At 44.1% G+C, this 26,957-nt stretch overlaps 1 protein-coding gene across 1 annotated transcript in view; it reads left to right on the forward strand.

Moving 5' to 3' along the window:
- Positions 1 to 4,046: 4,046 nt before the first annotated feature.
- Positions 4,047 to 26,957, forward strand: part of Klhl12 (kelch like family member 12) — a 31,162-nt gene continuing 8,251 nt past the window's right edge. Inside the window, exons 1-6 of the mRNA XM_051147423.1 lie at positions 4,047 to 4,182; positions 7,392 to 7,592; positions 12,908 to 13,061; positions 16,402 to 16,619; positions 22,041 to 22,190; positions 25,534 to 25,648. Of these exons, the coding sequence (XP_051003380.1) occupies positions 7,398 to 7,592; positions 12,908 to 13,061; positions 16,402 to 16,619; positions 22,041 to 22,190; positions 25,534 to 25,648 (832 nt within the window). The 5' untranslated portion in view covers positions 4,047 to 4,182; positions 7,392 to 7,397. The remainder of the gene's footprint in view (positions 4,183 to 7,391; positions 7,593 to 12,907; positions 13,062 to 16,401; positions 16,620 to 22,040; positions 22,191 to 25,533; positions 25,649 to 26,957) is intronic.

Genomic DNA, 26,957 nt, shown 5'->3' on the forward strand with positions numbered 1-26,957 from the left:
CACCACCATGCCCGGCTCTAATTTTGACTTACTATTTAAGTGTGTGTGTGTGTGTGTGTGTGTCTGTCTGTCTGTCTGTCTGTCTGTCTCTGTCTGTCTGTCTGTATGTCTGTCTTTGCTGGCAAGGGCTCTTACATAGTAAGCCATCTCACCAGGCCTAATTTTGACTTACTGTTTAAGCGTGTGTGTGTGTGTGTGTGTGTGTGTGTGTGTCTGTGTGTGTGTGTGTGTCTGTCTGTCTGTCTGTCTGTCTGTCTGGATGGATGTACACATGTCATAGCAAGTTTGTGGAGATCAGAGAGTAACTTGCAGGAGTCAGTTTTCTCTATCATCTGGGTCTCAGGGATGGAGCTCCAGTCATCAGGCTTGGTGGCAAGCTCCCTTACCTGCTAAGTCTCCGTAGTTTTCTCTCTGGTCCTACACTGGTGGTTTCCAACTCAGGTGTCTTCAGAAGGACAATAACTTTTTTTCTGAACATGAGAGCTAGGATTGGAGCTCTGAATCCAGATCGTTCTGACTTACACTTTATCTAAAGTCTCAGATCATCACTGGGTGTGGTGACACAAACCTTTAATCCCTAAACTTGGAAGGCAGAGGCAGGCAGATCTCTATGAAAACTAGGCTAGTCTGTTCTACATAGTGAGCTCCAAGCCAGCCATGCCTACATAGTGAGAACCTGTTTCAAAAAAAAAAAAAAAAAAAAAAAAAAAAAAAAAAAAAGTCTTAGATCACTTAAAAATTCCTTTTCTACTTATAGTATTGTCTTGGGGGTTCTATTGCTGTGAAGAGGCACCATAACCACAGCAACTCTTATAAAGGAAAACACTTAATTGGGGCTGGCTTACAGTTCAGAGGTTTAGTCCATCATCAGCATGGCAGAAGCATGGCAGCGTGCAGACAGACATGGTGCTGGAGAAGGAGCTGAGAGGTCTACATCTTGATCCACAGGCAGCCACAGGCAGCAGAAGAGGACTGGCTCCATTCTGGGCAGTTTGAGCACATATATGACCTCAAAGCCCACCTCCACAGTGACACATTTCCTCTAACAAGGCCACATCTCTTAATAATGCCACTCTCTGTGCTCCAAGCATTCAAACATATGAGTCTCCAAACCTCCACAACTATCTTCCTTTATTTTTATAAGAATTTCACATTGGCAGCAAGAAACTATGGCCTCTGTCTCCAACTCTATCTCTCCTACTCAGTCACTTACTCCCTAATTGCTTTAAGTTACACGGAAGGTACTATGCAAATAACTGATGACAAACATGACTTATCAGCCAGACACAGTGACACATGACTGTAATCCCAGCTCTCAGGGAGGCAGAGACAGGAGAATTTCTGTGAGTACAAGGCTAGCTTGGTCTTCAAAAATGAGTCCAGGACAGACAAGGCTACACAAAGAAACCTTGTCTTGAGGGGAAAAAGTATTTTTAAAAAGCATTATATATATATATATGAAATGAATTCTCATTTAAAAAAATAGTTTAGTTTTATTTTGTGCATTAGTATGAAGAGATCAGACTCCTTGGAACTAGAGCTAAAGACAGTTGTGAACTGCTATGTGGGTGCTGGGAATTAAACCTGGGTACTTTGGAAGAGCAGACAGTGCTCTTAACCACTGAGCCATCTCTCTAGCCCACGAATTCTCATTTTAAGGGCCAAGAATAAATACTAATAATATATTCTATCCATTTCCTATGAGTAAATTAAAAAAAAAAAGAAACGGTAGTTTAAACTCTATAGGTCACCTGTGACAATCTTGATTGTCATTTTCATGGGATTTTTTAATCACCTAGAAGACAAACCTCTAGGCAGTCTGGTCTGTACGTTTCTAGAGGCTTAACTGATGTGTGAGGACCCAGCTTCAATATGAAAGCAGGCAGAACTCACCCTCATCTCTCCCTGCTTCCTAAAGGGACTCCTCATACCCTGCCTCCGTCCGTGCCTTCCTTGCCGTGGCTGAGCACCCTAAACCTGGGAGCTTAAGCACATCCTTCCATAAATGCTTTTTTCAAGTGTCTTGACAAAGCAATGAAGAAGGAAAAGCAACTAACACTCTATCCATTTTTTATTTGTTTTTCAAGACAGGGTTTCTCTGTGTAGCCCTGGCTATCCTGGAGTCACTTTGTAGACCAGGCTGACCTCAAACTCACAGCAATCCGCCTGCCTCTGCCTCCCGAGTGCTGGGAGTAAAGGCATGTGCCACCATCGCCCAGTTTAACTTTTTTTTGCCATTTTATTTTTTAGGGCAGAGTCTCACGTAGTCTAGGCTAGCCTTGAACTCACCATATAGCTGAGGATGACCTTGAACTTCTCATCTCTCTGCTTCTACCTCCCGACTGCTGGAATACGGGAATGAGGCACAGTGTCCAGTTTACCTAACGCTAGGGATTTAGGTCTGGAACCTGTGTGTGCTCAGCGCTATGCCCACAGCCCATTCATTTTCTGTTAGGATAAAAACACAGAAGTTCAGAGATGATACAGGTTTTTGAGACTGATGGGGTCTTTCACTAACCAACTTCATGACCCACTGACAGAAGATGCTGGACATGCCGGGCGTGGTGGCGCACGCCTTTAATCCCAGCACTCAGGAGGCAGAGGCAGGTGGATCACTGTGAGTTCGAGGGCCAGCCTGATATACAAAGTGAGTCCAAGACAGCCAAGGTTACACAGAGAAACCTTCTCGAAAAATCGAAAAAAAAAAAAAAAGCTGGACATTGATAGTCACCAGATGTCAACCTGGGACAACGCTCTAAGTTTGCTGTCCTATGCCAGTGAGGATTAATGGTGTAGACTCATGTGAAAATATGCAAAATAGAACCAGACTTTATTAAGAATTATTGCATGAAAGTGAAAAAACTTGAGGAAAAAAATGAGAAACTAAGCAAAAGGAAGAGAAACTCCCAAGTGTGGGAGGGGTTTCCAAGAGAGGGAGGCAGCTCCATTGCCCGGGGTTGTTGTTTGTTGCTGTTGTTGTTTTTATGACAATGGCAGAAACTGCACAAAAACTGAGGCAATTTCTATCAAGATTAGTTAATTCTGACTGAAGAGATGGCTCAGCAGCTAAGAACTCTTGTTTTTGCACAGGACCCAGGCTCAGTTCTCATAACCCATACAGTGGCTCACAATCATTCATAACTCCAGTTCCAGGGGATCTGATGGCCTCCTCTGACCTCCTTGGGCACCAGGCATGCACATATACATTGTGTTCAGGCATATAAACAAGCAAAACATTTATACATAAATCTTAGCTAATTCTCTGGCTGCTCTGGGCCAAGCCAGTAGAGGGCCCCACACACACAACCAGAGATGATGCTACTCACTAGCGCCTACTCTTTTAGGGTAGTCAGTCTAGCTCTGACTAGTGCTGTTAGCTGTTGGTACCCGTCTTAGTTAGGCTTTGTTTTTTTGTGTTTTTGTTTGTTTGTTTGTTTTTGGTTTTTCGAGACAGGGTTTCTCTGTGCAGCCTTGGCTGTCCTGGACTCTTTGTAGACCAGGCTGACCTCAAATTCACAGCGATCCGCCTGCCTCTCCAGTGCTGGGATTAAAGGCGTGCGCCACCAACGCCCGGCGTAACTGCGTCTGCTTTGAGACGGTCCTTTGCAATTTCCCTCACCGTGTCCATTTTTTTGATAGCTTAGTCAATCCACACGTTCCTTCCCCTTGGCCTGGAGTGAAGAAAGTAATAGCTTCATGGTGACAGGTCCATTTAGGACCGAGAGGCTTGTGGTTATTTGGGACGGGAAGGTCCTCCTCACCGCGAAGGGGAGCCTGATTGCTCACAACCGAGCAGGAGAACTTTGAAGTCTTGTAGGTCTCCCGAGCGTTGCTGCCGCCTGCCAAACCGCGTAAGGACGGCCAGCCTCGGAATCTTCTCGCCTCCAGCCCACTCTCCCTCGTGGCACTCCCCACTCCACCCACCCACCCACTTTCTTCTTTTCCTTTTTCTGAGCCCTAAGGTACAGCAGGACCTCTAGGCAGAGCTTCCCAGCGTGACGTAACCTAGAGAGACCCGCCCCTCCCGCTGCGTGACGTCATCACGCCGCGCGGTCGCCTAGCTTGGAACCTGGAACACCACGGAGACTGTTCCATAGCGGCTGGCCCGGGCGGCGGCGGCTCTCCAGCTGCTCTGCCGCCTGCGAGCCCCGCGCCCTCCGGTCGGGCGGCCCCTGAGCCCAGGTGAGTGGGCGCTGCCGTGACACCCCGCCTTTCCCTCCTGCGCTCAGTCTGGGACGCGGCCTTCCCCAAGCCCTGGTGCCCCCAGGTCGCGCAGAGACGTGGTGGGGCGCAGCAGGCTTCCACCGGAGAAGGTTTCACCTGGAAGAAAAGCATTTAGCAGACAAACAATTAAATTTATTTAGCAAAGCAAAGCTGAACACTCCAAAGATTAGAGTGGGCTTTTCCGATGGTAGGTTAGAGTAATGCACTGAAGGGGGGTTGTCTTGTGTTTTGGGGTTTTAAGGAAGTTACTTAAGAGTATTTAAGAGGTGCGTGGTATATTTATGCATGGAGGTAAGATGATCACATTTTCCTCTCAAATTTTAGTGGACCTTATATCTCCTTGTAGGGCATTAGCTCCCCCAGTAATCTTGAAAAAAAAGCAAGGTGCAGGGTTGGGGGGGGCAGTGTCGAAACCACAACACACTGTAATGAAGCCAGAGTCTTTTGAGGACTCAGACCCTTCTTCAACGCGCAAATTGGCAATTTGTAAAGTACCCCGGTGCCGTGGTTTCTGATACAGTGAACATCCCAAATACAAGTACACAGATTCTGGTCCTGGAGAGACGTAGTGCGCTTTGGTTGGTTTCCTTGCCTCTTGCAGGTGTTAAGTTCCTACTTAACCAGGAGACACAGCTACTAAGCTACCGATACAGGTTTTTCATGATCACCGCATATCTTATTGCCAACCTATTTGATAGTTAGCAGAGGAGAATTACCTTTTTACCCCCCTCCCTTCATTTTAGCCTTCTAGAGTTTGATACCCTCCCCCAATCAAAATGGAACTCCTTTATTCAGATTTTAGCAGAAGTTCTAGAATGCGTAGGTTCTGAAAGATGAATATGCTCAGGCTTTGTACTGGAAGGAAGGTTGCTCCCCTGAGGTCACTGTCAGTTTTGACACATTTTTTAAAAAAGATTTATGTATTTATTATTATGTACACCTGCAGGCCAGAAAAATGCATCAGATCACATTACAGATGGTTGTGAGCCACCATGTGGTTGCTGGGAATTGAACTCAGGACCTCTGGAAGAGCAGGCAGTGCTCTGAACCTCTGAGCCATCTCTCTAGCCCCTTGACACAAATCTCAAAGTCCAGTCACAGGCTGAGCCCTGCAGTAAGACACCGGGAAATTTGCATAATCTTCAGACACTTGCCTAGAATTCAACAAGTCCCCAAGGGTTTCTTGCATCCCACAGTTGAACCTAGGTTGACTTAAGAAAAGCTTTTAAAATAAAAAACATCTACTGTAGTGAATCATCTCCTTTTATGTAAAATAGATGTTGCAGAGTTGCTGGGGGGAGTATGAGGTTGCTACTAATCAGAAGATGAGAATTGAGAACTGCAGTTTTAATCTTCAGAAGTTAGGATTGTGGATTTGGGAAGAATAGTTTCTTTTTCTTTCTTTCTTTCTTTTTTTTTTTTTTTTTTTTTTTTTTTTCCCTTTTTTCTTTCCTCACCTCCCCTTGGTTTATTTCAGAAAGTTTGCATCCTCAATTTCAAAAAAAACTGTTTTCATAAACATCTGTATTGCATTCCCCAGAGTGTGTTCTAAGGAGGTAAATAGTATGGCTAAAGTTTGTCCACTCAGGAAAGTATTCCTCACGTTGCCTTTCAAATACATAATCATTCAACTGATCAATACAAGTGAGCTTTGCAAAAAAAAAAAAAAATTTTTTTTTTTTTCGAGACAGGGTTTCTCTGGGTAGCCTTGGCTGTCCTGGACTTTGTAGACCAGGCTGGCCTCGAGCTCACAGCGATCCGCCAGCCTCTGCCTCCTAAGTGCTGGGATTAAAGGCGTGCGCCACCACACCCGACTTGGAAACTTTGCAGTTTTTGTCATTCTCTGATACTAGGAATAGATACCAAAATCTGAGTATGCTGATCTTCTTTGGGTTTTGTTTTGTTTTGTTTTGTTTGAGATAGAGTCTCCTTATGGAGCCCTGGCTGTCCTGGAACCTGGACCAGGGCGGCCTCCAGCTTGCAGCAATCTACCGTAGTCTCCTGAGTTTGGATTGCAGAGGCTGCACCACCACACCTGGCTCTGAAGTCATTTAGAGTCACGTGCATAGTATTTGCATATACTCCATGCACACCCTATATACATTAAGACAGTTCTGGATTACTTCTCATATCTTAAATAAAAAGTTTGTTGTACTGTATTTGTGCCGGCTAGTTTTATGTCTGCATGACATAAGCTATGCTCAGCTGAGAGGAGGGAGCCTTAGGCTCAGTGGTTTAAGAGCACCGCCTGTGATCTGATGCCCTCTTCCGGCCTGCAGATGTATGCAGATAAAGCATGCATATACATTAAATAAATAAACAAACTTAAAAAAAAGAAAAAGAAAATGCCTACGGAAGATGGGGTTGCGAGCAGACAAGCTGGTAGGGCATATTTTAAATTAGTGATTGATCGAGGAGGACTCGGCTCACTGTGCCACCCCTGGGCTGGTGGGCCTGAGGTAGATGAATAGTGTCTCATGCCTTTAATACTGGCACTTGGGAGGCAGAGGCAGGCGGGTCTCTGTGAGTTCGAGGACAGCCTAGTCTACAGAGTTAGTTTCAGGACAGCCAGGGCTACACAGAGAAACCTGTCTCAAATAACAAAGAAAGGAAAGGAAAGGAAACTGAGCCAGCCCTGAGGAGCAAGCCAGTAAGCCATCTCCATGGCCTTTGCGTTGGCTCCACCACCTGGAGTTTTGCTTCCCGCTCAGTTTGGGTTCCCACCTCTGCTCCCCTCAGTGGACTGTGACTCAGGATATGTAAGCCAAATATACCCTTTTCTCCCGTGTTGCTTTTTGGTTGATGTTTTATCACAGCATTAGTAACTATGACTAAGATAGTATTATTTAGGGAAAATAATAAACGTCTGTGCCTGTTTAAAATCAGTACTTTATTTTTTGGATATTTTGATCCTTGCTTGATTGAGTCCAAAGATGGAGAACATGTGGAATTTGGAGGAAGAGATCGCTTTCCTGGAGTTGGAGCGAGCCAGAGTGCGGTAGCGCTAGCGTCTGGAGTGTTCTGTATTTGTGGAAGTTTGCGTTTAAGGAGTCCTTTTTAGCTCCTTCATTTGTAAAGCGCATTGTGTGTCGGTTTCCCACGTCTTCAACATGACCTTTCCGCCTGTAGCTGCATTGTCCACGGGCTCCTTTGTTCTTTCTCCACAGTGCTTGATGGGCGGCATTATGGCCCCCAAAGACATAATGACAAATACTCACGCCAAGTCCATCCTCAACTCTATGAACTCCCTCCGGAAGAGCAATACCCTCTGTGACGTGACGCTGAGAGTGGAGCAGAAGGACTTCCCTGCCCATCGGATTGTGCTGGCTGCCTGCAGTGATTATTTCTGCGCCATGTTCACCAGTGAGGTAAGTGCAAGGCACTGCTGCATAGTGATGATCACATTTGTAACCTTGTAGCCCTCCTCTTTCAAGAACAAAGCAGCATGTGTTGGTGCTCCGGCTGTGTCAGCCCATTGGTCACCAGGGTCAATCTGGCTCATCTGTCTGGCCAGCTAGGTGAGTGTCCCTTTCTTTCTCTACTGCTCCTGTGTGTCTTCTGAAGGGGCTGCTTAGTCAACAATGTTTCCCACAGACTGTTCTTTGGTCGAGAGTGTAAGAGCGCTTCCCCGTTAGAACTTCCAAACAAGCTCTCAATAAATAGAATATAAATTTGAAGCCAGGCGTGGTGGCGCACGCCTTTAATCCCAGCACTCGGGAGGCAGAGGCAGGCGGATCGCTGTGAGTTCGAGGCCAGCCTGGTCTACAAAGTGAGTCCAGGATGGCCAAGGCTACACAGAGAAACCCTGTCTCGAAAAACCAAAAAAAAAAAAAAAAAAAAAAAAACCCTGTCTCGAAAAACCAAAAAAAAAAAAAAAATTGAAACCAGATGTAGTGGCTCACACTTAAAATCCCGACAGCAGGAGGATCACTATAAGCTGAAGCCATCTGGGCTGCAGAATAACACCCATCTAAAAACACTCAGCAATGCAAAAATAAATAAATTTTGGTAGGGCTGGAGAGATGGCTCAGAGGTTAAGAGCACTGTCTACTCTTCCAGAGGTCTTGAGTTCAATTCCCAGCAACCACATGGTGGCTCACAACCATCTATAATGTGATCTGATGCTCTCTTCTGGCATGTTGGCATACATGCAGGCAGAGCACTGTATTCTTAATAATAAATAAATAAAATCTTTAAAAAATAAAAAAATAAAAATAAATTTTGGTAAACCAGTGAATTTGTATGATGTGTTAGTTAAATAGGTAAGCTCTGAATAAGGCATGATGGCTTTCTCTTTTAAGTTACCAATAATTGTAGAAAATGAATATTTATTCCACTGATGTAGGTTTCAGTCTGACTTCGAATGAGAGGAAGAAGGGGATTTAGTGAATGGCTGTGCAGTGTTAACTTTAGCACATGCCTATAATGTCAGCAGTGGGGAGGTGGAGACAGGAGGATCAGGAGGAGTTCAAGGCTGGCCTCATGGTGAGACTGTGTCTCACAAAAACAAGGGCAGCGAATGTAGTTCAGTTGGTCTAATGCTTGCCTAACATACACAAAGCCACAAGTTCAAGACCATCCCTGCCTACATACAAAGTTTTAGGCCATTCTGGGCTATATGAGACATTTTCTCCAGAAACAAAATTAATTAACTTTTTTAAAAAGTAGGGCCAGCAAGTAAAGATACTTTCTACCAAACCTGATGGACTTGATTCTAATCCCTGGGACCAACATGGTGGAAGGAGAAAACCAACTGTGGCGCGCGCGCACATGTCTGTGTCTCTGTGTGTGCGTGTCTGTGTGTGTGTCTTCTGTCTGCCCCCAACCACCCCCCCTTTTTTTTTCTCTTAACACAGGGTTTCTCTGTGTAGTCCTTTCTGCCCTGGAACTCACTGTGTATACCAAACCAGCTTTGAGCCTGGAGATCACCTGCCTCTGCCTCTTAAGTGCTGGGATTAAAGGCATGAGCAACTACCTCCTAGCTTAAAAGTTTCTGAAAAGCAAAAATAAAAACATTTAAGCAAGTCTTTATAAATATTTTAAGTTTACGATATATGAATAATTATGTGTTTAAATTTAGACATCTATCTGAGTTATTTCATTATGCTGACCTTTTAGGTTTTTTGTTTAGTTTCCTGTTTGTTTTTAAGATTAAGTTATGTGCATGTGCATGTGCCTGCATGATGTGTATGTGCATCATGTTCAAGCAGGTGCCCTTGGTGTCCAGCGCGCATCAGATTGCCTAGAGCTCGAGTTACTGTGGCTGTGAGCCACCTGCTGTGGCTGCTGCATGTGTTTTTAACAATCTCTCCAACCCTCTGATTTGGGTGTGCGTGCATCTATTTTTGAGACAGAATCTTATGCCCAAGTTGGCCTGAAATACTCCATCTTTCTGCCTCAGCTCCTTAAGTATGGAGATTATAGGCGTGCCACCATGCCTGGCTATGATAAGGCTCTTTAAAAAGTATCTCTAACCACCAGTGTTTTCTTTAGTTAGTACTTATCACCATGGGGCTGGAGAGATGGCTCAGCAGTTAGGGGCACTGGCTGCTCTTCCAGAGGACATGAGTTCAATTCCCAAAACTGACAAGCCAGCTCACAAGTGTCCATAACTCCAGTTCAAGGGGATCCGACACATTGACACAGGCATACATGCAGACAAAACACCAATGCACATAAAATAAAAATTAAAAAAAATAAAAATACCTGCCACTATAATGAAGAAGTCATTGCTAGAATCAAATATGAAGAAGTATCATAATAATAACAACTATACTTATGAGCCCAGTTACAGTGCCATGCTTATCACTTACCCTAGGGGTACGTACTACCATTTCATTTTATAAATGAAGATCTCAATAAATGCTTGTCCAAGGTCACATAGCTTGAGAACTCCTAGTTCTTAACTCCTGTGCTCAGTCACAAGGCTGGTAGGAGAAATAGAAAGCTGTCAGGTCATTCTGGCTAATCTGTTTTTTTTGTTTTTGTTATTTATTTATTTATTTATTTGGTTTTTCAAGACAGCCTTGGCTGTCCTAGACTCACGTTGTAGACCAGGCTGGCCTTGAACTCACAACGATCCTCCTAGCTCTGCCTCCTGAGTACTGAGATTAAAGGTGCGCACCACCTCGCCCATCTAATCCGGGCTAATTTACAAACCATCTTGCATACAGCACAGATCTCTGTCCTGTACTGGTCTCTATGATGTCTGCCCCAAACATTGGCATTCAGCTTGGGAAGGAGTGTTAACCAGAAGTGCTGAGCATGAAACGGGCTAAGACTGCCAGCCGCTAATTGTATTCTATGTCCTGTTTGCCGCTGCCCTGGAGAAAGTCTGCCTGCACTGTTTTTTCAACATTAAGAAATTTCTGGAGTCTTGTGAAAAACAAACAAACAAAAAAAAAACCTCATTTCTTCTCATACGCGATTCTTCTTGCTTTTTTTTTTTTTTTTAAAAAGGGATTCTCGGAGCCTGTCTTTGAACTCCTGTAGACCAGGCTGGCTTTGAACTCAGAGATCCACCTGACTTCAGAATGCTGGGCTTAAAGGTGTGTGCCACTTGGGGCTGGAGAGATGGCTAGAGGTTAAAAGCACTGGCTGTTCTTCCAAAGGTCCTGAATTCAATTCCCAGCAACAACATGGTGGCTCATAACCATTTATAATGAGATCTGGTACCCTCTTTTGGCTCTCATGCAGGCAGAATACTATATAAATAATAAATAAATGAATCTTTATTTAAAAAAAAAGGTGTGTGCCACTAATGCTTTTTTTATTTATTTATGTATGGGATTGATTTTCTTGTTTGTTTGTTTGTTTGTTTGTTTGAAACAGGGTTTCTCTGTATAGCCCTGGCTATCCTAGAACTCCCTCTGTAAACCAGCCTGCCTCTGCCTCCAGAGTACTAACATTAAAGGTGTGTGCTACCAACATCTGCCTAGGGTTTGGGTTTTGTTTTTGTTCTTGTTTTTTAAGAATGCTTTTTGGGGGGCTGGAGAGATGGCTTAGAGGTTAAGAGCACTGTCTGTTTTTCCAAAGGTCCTGAGTTCAATTCCCAGCAACCACAGCCATCTACAGTGAGATCTGGTGCCCTTTTCTGGTGTATAGACACACATGCAGGCAGAATACTGTATAAATAATAAATTAAAAAATCTTAAAAAAATAAAAATAAAAAAAAAGAGTGCCTTTTTGTTACTTTGGGCTGATAGAGAAATCAAATATGATAATGTCGTTTAGTTAATAATGGAAGTAGATAAGAGCATTGTAATAAGAGGTTGTGTATGTGAGCACACTTGAGTGTACAGTGAGGCCAGAGGTTGAATCTGATGTCTTCCTTAACCCCATCCCCACCTTACTTTTTGAGACAGGGTCTCGTTCCCCCCCCCTTCTCTCTCTCTCTCTCTCTCTCTCTCTCTCTCTCTCTCTCTCTCTCTATCTCTATCTCTATCTTTTCCCTCTTCCCCCATTCTCCTCCCCCCCCCCTCTCTTTCCCTTCTCCTCCTCTCTCCTCTCCCCTCCTCCTTTCTCCCCTCTCCTCTCTCTTCTCACTTCTCTCCTCTCCCATCTCTCCTCTCTTCTCCTCTCCTCTCCTCTTCTCTCCTCTTCTCTCCTCTCTCCTCTCTGAACCCTGAACCCTGAACCCTGAGCTTGCTGTTTGACTGGTGAGTCATGGGATCTGCCTGTCTCTGCCCTAAGGCTCTTGAGGTTTTGCTTAGCATTTGCTTTTGATCTTGTTTTGATATGGGGTGTCACTGCATAGCCTAGAGGAGCTCTTGATCACTGCAGTCCTCTTGCCCCTCCCAAGCTCAAATAGTGTTTGCAGAGGAGCCTCTTAAAATGGTCTGCGAGGTCTGTTCTATCCAGATGTAGTCTGAGGGCAGATGAGAGAGAGGAATGTGGTAATTTGGGAGGAGGTCATAACTATAAATCTCAGAGTCCTATTAGCATGAAATTTCATTGATATTTCTATTTTAGCCGTACATGGTGGCAAATGCCTGTAATCCTAGCCCTCAGAAGTCTGGGGTGGGAGGAGGCTACAAGTTCAGGGACAGTTTGGGCTACAAACTGAAAACCAAGTCAGCCACAGCTACATAGTATATGTGTGGTGGGTAGGAGAGGAAAGAGAGAGTTGTATCGTCATAAAGGCACAAGCTGTATGCTTATGAAAGTTTTGTATTCTGTTCTCTAAAACATCTGTTAATTTTAATATAGAGTCAGGTTAATTATTCTCTAGAAAACTTGATATTCTACTGTTCACATCCAGGAATACAGCCAACTGCCTACTTTAATTGAAGATTTACAAATACATGCCATACTTGCTATATATGATTCAAATCAAATAGATTATAATTTTAAATTTTTTATAAAATTATTTTGAGTGTTTTGCCTGCATGTATGACTGTGTTTCACATGTGTCCCTGATGTCTGTGAAGGTCAGAAAATGGCATTGACCCCCCTGGAACTGGTGTTATGGATGGTGTGAGCTGCCATGTGGGTGCTGGGAATTGAACCCAGGTCCTCTGGAAGAGCAGCCAGTGCTCTTATTACTGAGCCATCTCTCCAGCCCCAGATTATATATTTAAAGATGCATATTTAATTAGTACCAGCATTCCTTTAAATTCTTAAGACTTAGGTTCTGTCTCGTGGAATTACAAGTACCATTCTCTCCTACCTCATGACTTCTCAGCTTTCAGAGAAGGGGAAGCCTTATGTTGACATTCAAGGGTTAACTGCTTCTACCATGGAGATCCTGTTGGACTTTGTGTACACAGAGACAGTACATGTGACGGTGGAGAATGTTCAAGAACTGCTCCCTGCAGCCTGTCTACTTCAGCTCAAAGGTACAGACAATAAAAGGTGTCCTTGTTCATGACACATTAGCCCTGGAGTGTTTCCACTGATATAAAATTAATCAAGAGACTTTCGGAGACCAGTCTAGAAGCATGAAAGATCAGGTGTATTCAAGAGAATACAAAAGAATATCTCCAAATAAGAGTATTTGGCTCTTGAGAAAGAAAACATTTAAACTGTCTGTTTTTAAAAATATGGAAGAGCCAGGTATAGTGGCTAACACCAATAATCCCAGCACTCAGGAAGCAGAGGCAGGAGGATCTCTGTGAGTTCCAGGCCAGCCTGCTCTACAAAGTGAGTCTAGGTCAGCCAAGGCTACACAGAGAAACCCTGTCTTGAAAAACAAAAGCAAAAACAAACCCAACACACACACACACAAAAACCAGGAAACAAAAAAAGGAAGAGCCAGGTGTGGTGGCTAACACCAATAATCCTATCACATATGCAGCTGAGACAGGAAGATTGAGTACTAGGGTTTTGTTGGTTGGTTGGTTGGTTGGTTGGCTTTTTTGAGACAGGGTTTCTCTGTGTAGCCTTGGTTGTCCTAGACTCGCTTTATAGACCAGGCTGCCCTTGAACTCACAGCCTGCCTGAGTATTAGTTTTAAGCTAATTTTAGTCTACAAAATGAGACTATGTCACAAAACCAAACCAAGAGATGTCTCAGTGGTTGTGTCCGGCACCCACGTGATGGCTCATAACTATTTTATAACTCCACTTCCAGGTGCCCTCTTTTAGGCACCAGGCAATAAAATAGTACACAGATACACATGCAGGTAAAAGCACCATACACATAAGATGAGTAAGCTAAGCCAAAGAAGCATGGAAACTCTAGATGTGTCCTTACTATACGTACACAGTACACAGAGTGTTTGTTGCCTCTGGCGATGCTGTTTGTTTACCTTGTCACTAGATGGCTGTGTGCATGGAGAGCCTAAGAGGACTTTTCTCATAAACCTGTAACTATCTTTAAGCCTTTGAATCATGTAAAATATTTCCTTAAAATTTATTTATGGTTATTTTTAACCTTTTTTTTTTTTTTTGAAAAATTGTATATAAGCGTTATGCTCAAATATATGACCTCTAATGGCCCCAGAAGTCAGAAGAGGGTGTCAGATCCCCTGGAACTGGAGTTACAGGCAGTTTGTGAACTGTGTTCTGGGTGCTGAGAATTGAACCTAGATCTTTCTTTAAAACTAACAGTGCTTTTAACTGCTGAGCCATCTCTCCAGTTCCCTAGTTTGTTTTTGGTTTTGTTTTTTGAGACAGGGTCGCACTATGTAACTGTGGCTGTCTGTAAGTTGATGGCCAGGCTGGCCTTGAACTTAATGATAACTACCTGCTTCTGCCTCCCAAGTGCTGGAATTAAAGACATGCACCACCATGACTGCCTTAAAATATCTTTTGAGAGTTAAATTTATGCTAGACAGTGGTAGCACATGTCTTTAATCCCAGCACTCAGGAGGCAAAGGCAAGCAGATCTCTGGGAGTTGGAGGCCAGCCTGGTCTACAGAGCTAGTTCCAGGACAGCCAAGGCTTCACAAAGAAACCCTGTCTCAGGAAAACAAAACAAACAAAATAATAAAATGAAGTAAATTTACCTAGCATGTGAGAAGGAGAAACAGCATGGGCTACATAGGGAGGCCATGTCTCCAAAAAAAAAAAAAAGTAAATAAAATAAATTTAAATTGATGTGTAACAGTTAAAATATATATTTTTTTTACTTCATTAGAGATGGTCCTCCTGGTTTCTAGTCTGTTTTCTTGTGTACCTTTTCTTTGTTTTGGTCTACATTGGGTAGACAAGGTTGGCCCTGAACTATAGCCAGGTTGGTCCTGATTCTGTCCTCTGGCCTCAGCGTCTTGGGTACTAGGGTTACAGCTGTCTACAGTGATAACCAGGGGCCTGTCTCTTTTAACCTCCACTTCCACATATCCACATAACTGAAACATTCTTACCATTTGTTTGTTTTAGGCAAGAGTCTCACTGTGTAGTCCAAGCTGGCCTTGAGTTTATGTTCTTTTAGCTGCTTGGGTGCTGGGATCAGAGGGATGACCCACATGTCCACTTATAATAGAAGACTGAAGTCACGGGGAGTGAGTGCACTACATGCAGAGTTAGAAGATGAAGAGGAATTAAGCTTCTGCCCAGTGTTGTAATAAAAATCTGTAATCCTAGCATTTGGGAGAGAGATGTAGACAGTTGAGACTAGTCTGTCTATATTGTCAGCTCTGGGCCAGTCAGGGCTACATAGTAAGACCCTGCATCAAAAAGCCAAGCCAAAACAAAAAAGAAGTGAGTTCATGCACTGGGACTTTTTTTGGTTTTTTGAGACAGGATTTATACTCGCTGTGTAAACCAGGCTCCCCTTGAACTCACAGCAGTCCGCTGACAGGGTCTCTCTGTGTAGCCTTGGCTGTCCTGGACTCACTTTGTAGATCAGGCTGGTTTCAAACTCACAGTGATCTGCCTGTCTCTGCCTCCTGTGTGTTGGGATTAAAGGTGTGCGCCACCATCACCTAGCTTTTTTTTTTCCACTCCCCCCTCCCCACTGGGCTTTTTCAGAATTGAGTTCCTGCACTAGACTTTTCTTTTTTCCAGTGCTAAGGATTGAACTCAGGACCTTGTGCATACTGAGTGCTAGACCAGCAAAATGCTGCCTTTCTGCCAAGCTACATATCAAACTTCTATTTTGAATTTCCTAGTTAGAGAATTATGGGATTGTTTTCCTTCAGTGGAGTTTTAACATAAGTTTGTTATAGCGGCTGGAGAGAAGGCTCGGTGATTGGGCGCACTTGTCCTGCAGAGACCCTGGGTCTGACTCCCAGCACTCACCTGGCGACTCACAACGGCCTTCAACTCCAGTTCTAAGGGATCTGACAAGTCTGACCTCCACGGGGCGCTGCACGCCACACTGCATTTATATATGTGCAGACCTAATATTTGCACACAAAATAAAAATAAGTAAATCTTAACAACTCTGTAGACTAGAATATAAGACCATAGTAAAATTTGTGGCTGCTTTTAGATTGGTTCCAGTGGCTAAGAGTTTGTAGCTTCTGATGAGTGTCCCTGAAGCTAGTTTGGACTTGCTACACTCATTTTAAAGATGAGGCAGAAGCCAGTATAAAGGTCTTTTAAAGGTGACATAGTACTTAGACAGAGATAATATTCGAATGCCTGGACCATAAAGGTTCTAATTTGTGTGTTAAGGTGTGGAGCCAGGATTCTGTGATAACCGTGTAGAGAAGACGCTAAGATCCAAGAATGTAAAGCCACTTCACACTGGCCAAGTACCCTGAAGTGTGCTCACTGCCTGTGTTTGTCCTAGGTGTGAAACAAGCCTGCTGTGAGTTCTTAGAAAGTCAGTTGGACCCGTCTAATTGCCTGGGTATCAGGGACTTTGCTGAAACTCACAATTGCGTTGACCTGATGCAAGCAGCTGAGGTCTTTAGCCAGAAGCATTTTCCTGAAGTGGTACAGCACGAAGAGTTCATTCTTCTGAGTCAAGGAGAGGTGGAGAAGCTGATCAAGTGCGATGAGATCCAGGTACACATCTGCCGTGCAGCTACCGTTGCTTTAAAACTGGGCCATTCCAAGAATTACAGAGCAGGATGGAGCAACTGTGTCCGTATTACGGCTTCACAATCAAATACCCATATTGGTGCCAAAATTTTTTATTTATTTGCATATTTATGGGGGAAACCCTACCCATACATCAAATATATGCATTCCAGTGGTAAGCAATTAAATGAGCAGAACCTGGAAGTAAGGTAAATTTCTATGCCATGCTGTTTTACCCACTGGCTGCGTGGTGGTGTTTGTAGGTTAATAGGTAGAAATGGGGTAAGGAGTCCAACAGAGGTCTTAAGGTCTTTGAAGCCCATAGCTTTAATCTCCAGTGGACTAGTTCTTTAGCTTGGCGAAAGATTCTCAGAGAGCCAAGGCCTGGGCCATATGTTGTTGTTTTATTTCTCCACTGAAATACATTACTGGGCATCTGTTCCTCAGCTTAGATAAGAAGGGCGTTAGAAAGCTTCAGGGTTGATTTACTACTTTTAACAGTGTGGTAGAGTTTGCTACTTAAAGAAATTCAATGGCAGCCAGGTGGGTGGTACAGGCCTTTAATCCCAGCTCTTGGGAGGTTTTGCTCTCTGGGTGTGAGGTCAGCCTGGTCTACAAAGCCAGCCGATATTTATCTGCCTGCCTCTGCCTTCCTGAGTGCTGGAGTTACAGGCACGTACCACCACGCCCAGCTTCTTTGATACACTTTGTATAAAACAAATGGTCTCTGCTCTGATAGGGTAGAAAACAGATATTTATGTTATAAAATGAAAGGTGTTACATTTACTTTTATTGAATTTTAGCCAACTATTGCGATATACCTTTTTAAAACAACTGTTGTAAGGCAAAGCTTATGAGAACAGTTGGTAAATTGTTTGGGCCTAGAGGGAAATTATTCCCCAGCTTGACTTTCATAGCAGTCTAGCGAGGCTGTGTCAGAGATGCTGCTGACTGGCCTGTCCTTACCCTCACGGTGCAGGACCTTATATTCTTGTACGGACGTGGGAGGCATAGCCACAAAGTACATTCTGTACATTTAGGAACCAGTAGTTAGAAAAATATTACTCCTTTTAAAATTTCATTTTATTTTATTTTTTGGTTTTTCGAGACAGGGTTTCTTTGTGTGTAGCCTTGGCTCTCCTAGACTTGCTTTGTAGACCAGACTGGCCTCAAACTCAGCAATCCACCTGTCTCTGCCTCTCGAGTGCTGGGATTAAAGGTGTGTGCCACCACGCCCATCATGGCTCTTCTTGATTTGTCTCTGTATTAGACAATACAGTGAAGGTAGTAAGTGCTACCGGTCATAATAAAATAGGACTTAGCATTTGCTGTGGTTACTTTTCAAAGGTTCCCTGAATACTCACAGTGAAAAGCACTGCCCCTTGGAGCATCCACTCTCTTTCCCTCTCCCCACCTCAGCTCTTTTCTTTCGTGCTTCTGTGTTAGAGTTTATAATTGGTAGGTTTGGATATGGTAGGCAAGTACTCTACCACTGAGCCACGCTGGACCCAGCTCTAGAGCGTCTGTCCTTATGGCGTCATTCCTGGAGCATTCACCTAATTTGGTCCTTACATCTGTCTACAGTTATCAGGAACTGGCTCAGAGGTTAACCACCACACCACTATAGTTAAGTAAGTGATAGGAGTCAGGGCTCAAATCTAGGCAATCAGCTAGATGTGGTGCCACACATCTAGAACTCTAGCATTCTAGAGGCAGAGCTGTGAAGCTCAGCTGCACCCTGAACTATAGAAAAAACCCTGACTCAAGAAGCCAACAGCAGGAAAAAAACTTCAAAGGTGGGTGTAGTAGCTTATGCCTGTATTTCCAGCACTTCGGAGTGGAGATGGAAGGATCAGTTTAAAACCTTCCTCTTCTACATATTGACTAGTGGGCTAGCCTGGGGTACATGAGACCTTTTGTCCAAACAGCACCAGCAACAACAAAACTCAGATTAGGCCGTGTATTCCCAAGGCCTCCCCCCGCCCCCCACTAAGTTATGAACTCACCACCAGGCGGCCACCCGTTCACTTCTAATTATCCTCACTAGGAAATTAGCACAACTGTCGCTCATTTGGACCCACTGTGATCTGGATAAAGTGAGATGCAGCAGAGAGAGCAAACAGCTAGCCATATTCAGAGGCCAAATGAAAACAACTTGAGCATTCTTTCCTGTAGTTTTTTCTTGTTCTATAAACCAGTCCCAAACTGGAACCAGATGTTTCAACTTCCAGTTGCTAAATAACACTTCCTCTTATTAAATAAAAGGTGCTAGTCTGTAATTCTGTAACTGAAGTGGAAAGGTTGGTATCAGGATCAAGGGTTCAAGTTGTTTTAGTTTAAGGACAGTCTGTGTTCTGTGAGACAGTGTCTCAAACACCATGCACAAAGCCAACAGTTCTTAACCAGTGGGAAGCAGTACATCATATGATTAAACCCCATAAAAGATACGACATCCGCCGGACGTGGTGGCGCATGCCTTTAATCCCAGCACTCAGAAGGCAGAGGCAGTCGGATTGCTGTGAGTTCGAGGCCAGCCTGGTCTACAAAGTGAGTCCAGGATGGCCAAGGCTACACAGAGAAACCCTGTCTCGAAAAAAAAAAAAAAAAAAAAAGATATGACATCCATGATGTGTTAGGTAATGGCTAGCCTTCGTTTTCCCCTTCTATAAAGCATAGATAATACTAGTTCATAGTGCACAGGACTGGCTCAAGCATTCAGTGGCAGTGCCTTGTCTAACACATAAAGAAATCTTTGAGAATAATATTTATTTTTTCCTATTATCAATCATTAACTTGCACATTTAGCAGTTGCTCTCCAATCTTAATTTACTTGTTTTTAAAAAAAGAAAATAATTTTTAAAAGATTTGTTTATTATGTATACAGTGTTCTGCCTGCATGTATGCCTGCATGCCAGAAGAGGACACCAGATCGCATTATAGGTGATTGTGAGCCACCATGTGGGTGCTGGGAATTGAACTTAGGACCTCTAGAAGAGCAGCCAGTGCTCTTAACCACTGAACCATCTCTCTAGCCCCAAAAGAAAATAATTTATTTTTTGTTTGTTTGTTTGGTTTTTCAAGACAAGGTTTCTCTGTATAGGCCTGGCTGTCTTGGACGTGCTTTGTAGACCAGGCTGGCCTCCAACTCACAGAGATCCACCTGCCTCTGCCTCCCAAATGTACCACCACTGCCAGGCTAGAAAAATGTTCCTTTCTGTAGTCCAGGCTGGCCTCAAACTCAGAGATCTGCTTACCTCCAGAGTGCTGGGATTAAAGGCCTGTGCCACCATGCCCGGCTTAGAAAAATGTTCTTAATAATGAATATCCTGCATCCTCCCCACCATCTGTCAGTAAGATGGATTGCCTTGATCTCTCATATTTCTCCAGGACTGCCACAGCTGGAGTGTAGCCTGTTGTACCAGAGAACACTGAACTGATCTTCCAGCTCTTTGCCCTCCTCAGTGTTCCACCCATGATCACCACAACAGTCTACAAACATGTGTTTATCACTGTCCTGCCTGAAGCCTTCCAAGGATGTCCAGCTGCTCTTACTAATGCCTTCAGCAGCTGGTGCTTACCTCCAACCCTGTCACCACCCTTCCTCCCATCTCCCAGACTAGTGAGCTAAGATGTCCCCAAGCGCCACTTCTCTTTGCCTTAAGTCAGTGCTTCTCATAGACAGTTCTTTGAAGATAGAAGTAAATCCCCTTGTCTAGTCTGATAGGTACTAGATACGTTGCTGTCCGGTGTGGCTAGTACAGCGAGGGGCTGAGCTCTGTTTCTTGTTCTTAAGTACCACTCCAGTGACTGTGCAGAGCACTGGAGCTTCTGTCTAGAGCTTTTGGTGCACTCTTGTTTTGTTCTTGTTTTTGTTTTTCTGTCTTAGGAAGTTTGAGATAAGATCATATTCTGTGTCCTTGGCTGGCCCTGAACTCACTTTGTAGGCAGTCCTCCTCCTGCCTCAGCCTTCCCTATGCTAGAATTACCATGTGTGCTGTCACTTCTGGTCCTTTGAGTACTCTTTTTTCATTCTTCCTGGCTATTTGCTACTCTATCAGATTTCAGCTAGATACTTCAGGGAGACGTTTCCTGACTTATCAGTCTAAATGGAGAAATTTCCTGTTATTTTTGTCTCATCGCTCTGCTGCTTTCCTGTACAATTGTAATCACAGTAAGAGTATACTAATTAATAATTGGTAAGACTCAGCCAGGCGTGGTGGCGCACGCCGTTAATCCCAGCACTCGGGAGGCAGAGGCAGGCGGATCGCTGTGAGTTCGAGGCCAGCCTGGTCTACAAAGTGAGTCCAGGATGGCCAAGGCTACACAGAGAAACCCTGTCTCGAAAAACAAAACAAAACAAAATTGGTAAGACTCACTTACAATCCTAGCGCTTGGAAGGATAAGATGGGAATGGAATGGAGGCCAAGTCTGGCCTACAGGGACTGCACTCGTCTTGTTCATTATTGTGTGACCAGCTCCAGTGAAGTCAGAATGCGGCACTTAGCACCAAATGAAAGAAATGCCAAAACGTTTCTGCTCTCCAAAGTACCACAGTTCTTGGGGAAAGGTATATTTTTTTTTTCTTCTAGTCACAGTCAATGCTTTGAAAGAAGCCTCAGATTACTATGTGCAGAGGCTGCTAGGGGAACATAGGGCCTACACCTAGGTGTCTGTCTTTGGAAAGTTGTAGGTTTCCTGCCTGCCGCTTTCCTGGTGGCATAATATAGACTGTAGAGGCTGTGTCTTACTTTATCTGCTTGTCCTGTATAGTCTAAGTTCCCCAAACACCTGAATCTTTATGTCACAAACAGCATAGAATCTAATACAGAGTAGTTGCTTAAATGCTAACTGACCAGCCAGCATGGGGGCACATGCCTTTAATCCCAGGACTGAGGAAGCACAGGCAGGCAAGAGTTTGAGGCCAGCTTGGTCTACAAAGTGAGCCCGAGATAGCCAGGGCTACACAGAGAAACCCTGTGGGGGGTGGGCGTGTGTGTGAGATGCTGGCTGGCCATACTTTGAAAGCTACAGCATTATTTATGATGATAAAGTAAAGTTCTTGCTTCAGAGGCAACAATGATAAAAATCATTTATATTTTAATTAGGATAACAGATTCCCTCTCCTATGTTAACTAACAGTTGCAGAAATGACCAGACAAAAATTCAAGAATGGATACAATTCTGACAGGAAGGCCAACATGTGACCCATGGCTTATTAGTTCTTTTTAAGTTGCACATAATTCTCTTCCTATATCTGAAAAGATTGTTTTCCCAGAACCTCCACATTTCTGGAAGATGGGAAATAACAGTAATGGAGGACAGGGAGCAGAAAGGAGACAGTAAGCTTGGGTTTTTTTTAGTTCATGGGAAAGCAAAAATCCGTGATGTGCAATTATCCGTTTACAGGTAGATTCTGAAGAGCCGGTCTTTGAGGCTGTCATCAACTGGGTGAAGCATGCCAAGAGGGAGCGGGAAGAGTCCTTGCCTGAGCTCCTGCAGTATGTCCGCATGCCCCTGCTGACCCCTCGGTACATCACAGACGTGATAGACGCTGAGGTAAGTCAAAGACAGTCAGCACCCGGAGACTCCACCAACTCCGCAGCCTATTAATCATGACCAGTGGTTTTACTGTAGGCAGAGCCACCTGGTTCCCTGCAGCAGGAATGTTACAGAGGTAAAACTGGAAACTTCTTGGCAAGTCAGGCCTCTGTCACGAACGAAAACCCATAATTTAATTTTGTACTGTGTTGTCTGTTTGTTTTCTATGCCTCTGAATGTTTTATTATAAACTGTGTTTCTGTCTCTGTTAAACATAAATTGTTATAAACTGCTCTGATAAAAAGAGACAAAAGTTGCTTTGTGCAGCAAGTCCTGGTGTTTTTACTCCTAGTGAGTCTGATTTACTTGGTTTGATGCAGTTGCGCTTTCTGCTGTTTATAGAAGCACTTCTCCAGCTTAGCCTTTTGTGATGATAGTTTCCTAATTCACACGCTCACTGTGTGTGATCTGGACTGCTGTCCTAGTTCTCTTTCTGTTGCTGTGATGAACATGACCACAAAGCAACCCGTGGCAGGGACGGGCACGCAGGGTTTATTTGGCTTTCGCGTGGCAGTCCATCTTCAAGGGAACCGTGGCAGGAGGGAGTTCAGAGCAGGAGCCGGGAGACAGGTGCTGAAGCGGAGACAAGGAAGGAACACTGCTTACTGCTTGTTTCCTGAACAACCCAGGACCAGCACCTGTTCAGGAGGGGTGCCTCCCACATCAGTCATTAATCAGAGATGCCCTCCACACTTACCCGATCAACTAGGCAGCTCCTCAGTTGAGGTTCTCTCAAATTACACAACTGTGCTTTGGCAAGCACTGATTTACATAGTGAAGCCCAGTAACTGAGTTATCTCTTGGCCGGCATCTCATCATTCTGAAAGTTACCACAAAAACAGTTTTTTAGTTGCTCACTTTATAAAATTCACATGGCCTGTTGTGGTGAAGGCCTGTTTGTTGTGGTGAAGGCCTGTAATCACAACTCTTGGTAGACAGGGGTGGAGAAGGTTCCTGGGAGCAGGAGGATCAAGAGTTCAAGACAAGCCTAGGTCATATGAGACTCTGTCTCAAACAAATAAACAAAAAGTAGGTTTTAGGGAGCCCCACCCCCACAAAAAAAAAAAAGAAATTCTGGCTAGTTAATGGCACATCTCAAATTCACCTTCCCGGCTGGGCATGGTGGCACATGCCTTTATTCCCAGCACTCGGGAGGCAGAGGCAGGCAGATCGCTGTGAGTTCGAGGCCAGCCTGGTCTACAAAGCAAGTCCAGGACAGTCAAGGCTACACAGAGAGACCCTCTCTTGAGAAACCAAAATAAAATCAAACTCATGTTCCTCTTCTTTCATAAAACCTCTGTTAGTTTTCATGCTCCTGACAAAAATACCTGAGGGAAGCAAGGCCTTATATTGGCTCACAGTTTAAAGTGGCAGTTCATCCTGAGGAAGGCATGGCAGAGAAAGCAGGAAGCCGTGGGTCCCACTGCATCCATAGACACAACCACCATGCCCAGCTCAACTAATAGTGAAAACCTTCACAGCTTCTGAGAACTCCTTTACTGTGTGGTTTGGTGCATAGATTCTGAAGCCAGAATCAAGAAGCCAAAATCCTAAATCAAGCATTCCTGTGTGGCCCTTAGGGAGCCAACCTCAGCCCTTTTCTCAGTGAAGCAGAACCTGCCTTCCGCACCCCATACAGTGTTGCCCGTGTGCATATGCAGGAGCGTTTAGAGTCAGGGCTTACACAGCAGTATTCGCCACTGTTACAGATTTTCCAATGCATCTAAGCTAATCAACTAGATCTTATAGAGTCAGCGATCCCAACAGGAAGCGGATGGTGTGCTCCAAGTGGTACACTTCTAAGGGAGGCTTACTTACATGAAGGAGCTGCTTACAAGGTGCAGATTTGGAGAAGCAGTAAACGACAGTGGAGGGTATAGATCTAGGAGAGCCGAGCTGTTACCAGCTCTGTCTCAGTCCGAGAGCCTGGGCTGAGAAGCGGTTATCAGAACCTGAAGGGAGCGAGCAGGTAGAGCCATAGCCTTGAGAGGAGCCTGACCTTCCAGCTAGCAGCCAGTGTGGAGACCTTCTTGTATGCACCATTTTTCTGAACCAAAGAGCAAAGTAAGGGAGGGTACTGGGAATCTGGGGGCAGATGCTAATACGGAGATCTATTTCCTATGTGTGTATATTTGCGCATATGCATGCACATATAGGCCAGAGGTCACTCTTGTGTGCTGTTCCTCAGAGCATCTACCTTGGTTTTTGAGATATAGACTCTTATCAGAGTTTCTGATTGGGCTGGCAACAAGCCTAGGGATCTATCTGTCTCTCCACTAGTGTGGGCATTCCAAGTATAGGGTACGATGCTTGGCATTTTTCTTTCTTTCTTTCTTTCTTTTTTTTTTAAGATTTATTTATTTATATAGTATTCTATACTGCATGTATGACTGCAGGCCAGAAGAGGGCACCAGCTCTCATTATAGATGGTTGTGAGCCACCATGTGGTTGCTGGGAATTGAACTCAGGACTCTGGAAGACAGCCAGTGCTCTTAACCTCTGAGCCATCTCTCCAGCCCTCATGTCTGGCTTTTGTTTTATTTGGTTTGGTTGTTTGAGACAGGGTTTCTCTGTGTAGTTCTGGCTATCCTGGAACTCGATCTATAGACCAGGCTGGCCTCGAACTCACAGCGATCCACATGCCTCTGCCTCTCAAGTGCTGGGATTAAAGGTGTGCACCACCACACCTGGCTCATGTGGGTTCCTGTGATGGTCATCATGCTTACATGGCAAGGAATTTACCACACTTTGCCATCTCTACCCACCTAGAGCACCATGGGATATGGATACAGTGCTGGGCTAATGATGAATGCCTGCCTGTAACTCAGCACTCGGGAGATAAAGGCATAAGCATCAGGTTATCCTGTGCTATGCTATAACTTTGAGGCCCATCTGGGCTACAGGAGACCCTGTCAGAAAGAACAGATGAAAGCAGGGGAAGGAGAGGAGAGCGAGAAGGTGGGAGGGAAGGCGAGAAAGCTGTGGGACATTATTTCAGAGGAGACATTATTCCAAAGGAGAGAGGGAGTATGTGTCTTGCCTTTTTGAGACAGCGTCTCACTCTAGATCAGCCTGGCCTATAAGTCAGTATGTAGTCCTATGTTGTCCTGAAGTCTCAGAAATCTGTCTCAGCCTGCCAAATGCTGGGATTGCAGACATGATGCCAGCATGCTCAGCTTCCCTTAAAATTGTACTAATCATTCTGTACTTGTGTCTCCTAAGTAAATTGGTTTCTTGTATGCGTCCTCGTATTCTTACAATATTAGAAATGGCTGGTTCACTCCCGTCTTCTGTATTTTAGCCTTTCATCCGCTGTAGTTTACAGTGCAGAGATCTAGTTGACGAAGCAAAGAAGTTTCACCTGAGGCCTGAACTTCGGAGTCAGATGCAAGGACCCCGGACAAGAGCCCGTCTAGGTAAGCTGGCATTCCCGGCAGAACGAGGGAATCTTTCAATGACTTTTTCAGATGCTATGATATCATTAGAGACACTATCTGTAATGGATACAATGGACCTGTTTCAGACCTGCTTTTAATCTCTTTAGACAAGTCTTTGCCATTTTAAGCTTTGATTTCTTTTGATCTGAGCACGTCTTTATGTCACATAACTATTGGAGATTAAGTTAGATTTTATAAGCTATCACGTACTATGAGCATTAAATTTCTGTTCCAGCATTTAAAAAAGGCTTAGACCTGGGGTGTAGCTCAGTTGGTAGAGTGCTTTCCTAGTACCTGGTTCAGTCGCCAACACAACATAAGCATGGACTGTAGCAGGAAGTAGACTCAGGCCAAGGATTAAGTTTGTTCTTGGCCGCATAGAAAGCTGAAAGCCAGCATGAGAGACTGTCTGAACAAGCAAAAAAAAAACCAAAAAACAAAAACCCTGACCTTTGATGCCAGAGTTGTGGTACAGATTTTTGTTTACTATTTACCTTAGACAGGAAGTTTAATCTGTCTGCCTCAGTAGCTTTATCTGTGAACTAGGAATCAACAGAACAATTAAATGAAGAAACTTAGGTAAAGGCTGGGATAGTTACTGTCACATAAATGCTATATATTAGCAAACAGATATAAGTCAAATCTAAGCCCCACCAGTGCCTAACTGATGATACCATTTTATCTGGTCCTAACAGTATTGGCAGCACACACCATTAACCTCAATATTCAGGAGGCTGATCACTCTGATCTCTGAGTTCAAGGCCAGCCTAGTCCTGATAGTGAGTTCCAGAGCATCCAGGACTATATAGTAGACCCTGTCTCAAACAAGCAAACTTACTTGATCCTGTGTGTTTACCCCTAAAATGAGGGTTGGTTTCTTTTCTATCTGCTGTTGGGAAGATGCCAAGCATGGCTGCAGAGTAAATGCTCAGCTGTTCTTATCTTGTTCCCTATTCTCCTCACTTCTCTGTTAAAAGAGCTTTCCTCAAAACAAAACAAAACAAAACAAAAGCCGAGCATGGTGGCGCACGCCTTTAATCCCAGCACTCGGGAGGCAGACACAGGTGGATCGCTGTGAGTTCGAGGCCAGCCTGGTCTACAAAGTGAGTCTAGGACAGCCAGGGCTACACAGAGAAACCCTGTCTCCAAAAACAAAACAAAACAAAAAGAGCTTTCCGGCCACTATGCAAAATATTATGTAGATTGTCACTTATTCTATATCTATGAGGTAGTGCATCCTTTACTTTTTTTTTAAATAATTGGTTTTTTGTTTTTTGTTTTTTAATGT

The sequence above is a fragment of the Acomys russatus genome, chromosome 6, assembly GCF_903995435.1.
Source record: "Acomys russatus chromosome 6, mAcoRus1.1, whole genome shotgun sequence".
NCBI lineage: Eukaryota > Metazoa > Chordata > Mammalia > Rodentia > Muridae > Acomys > Acomys russatus.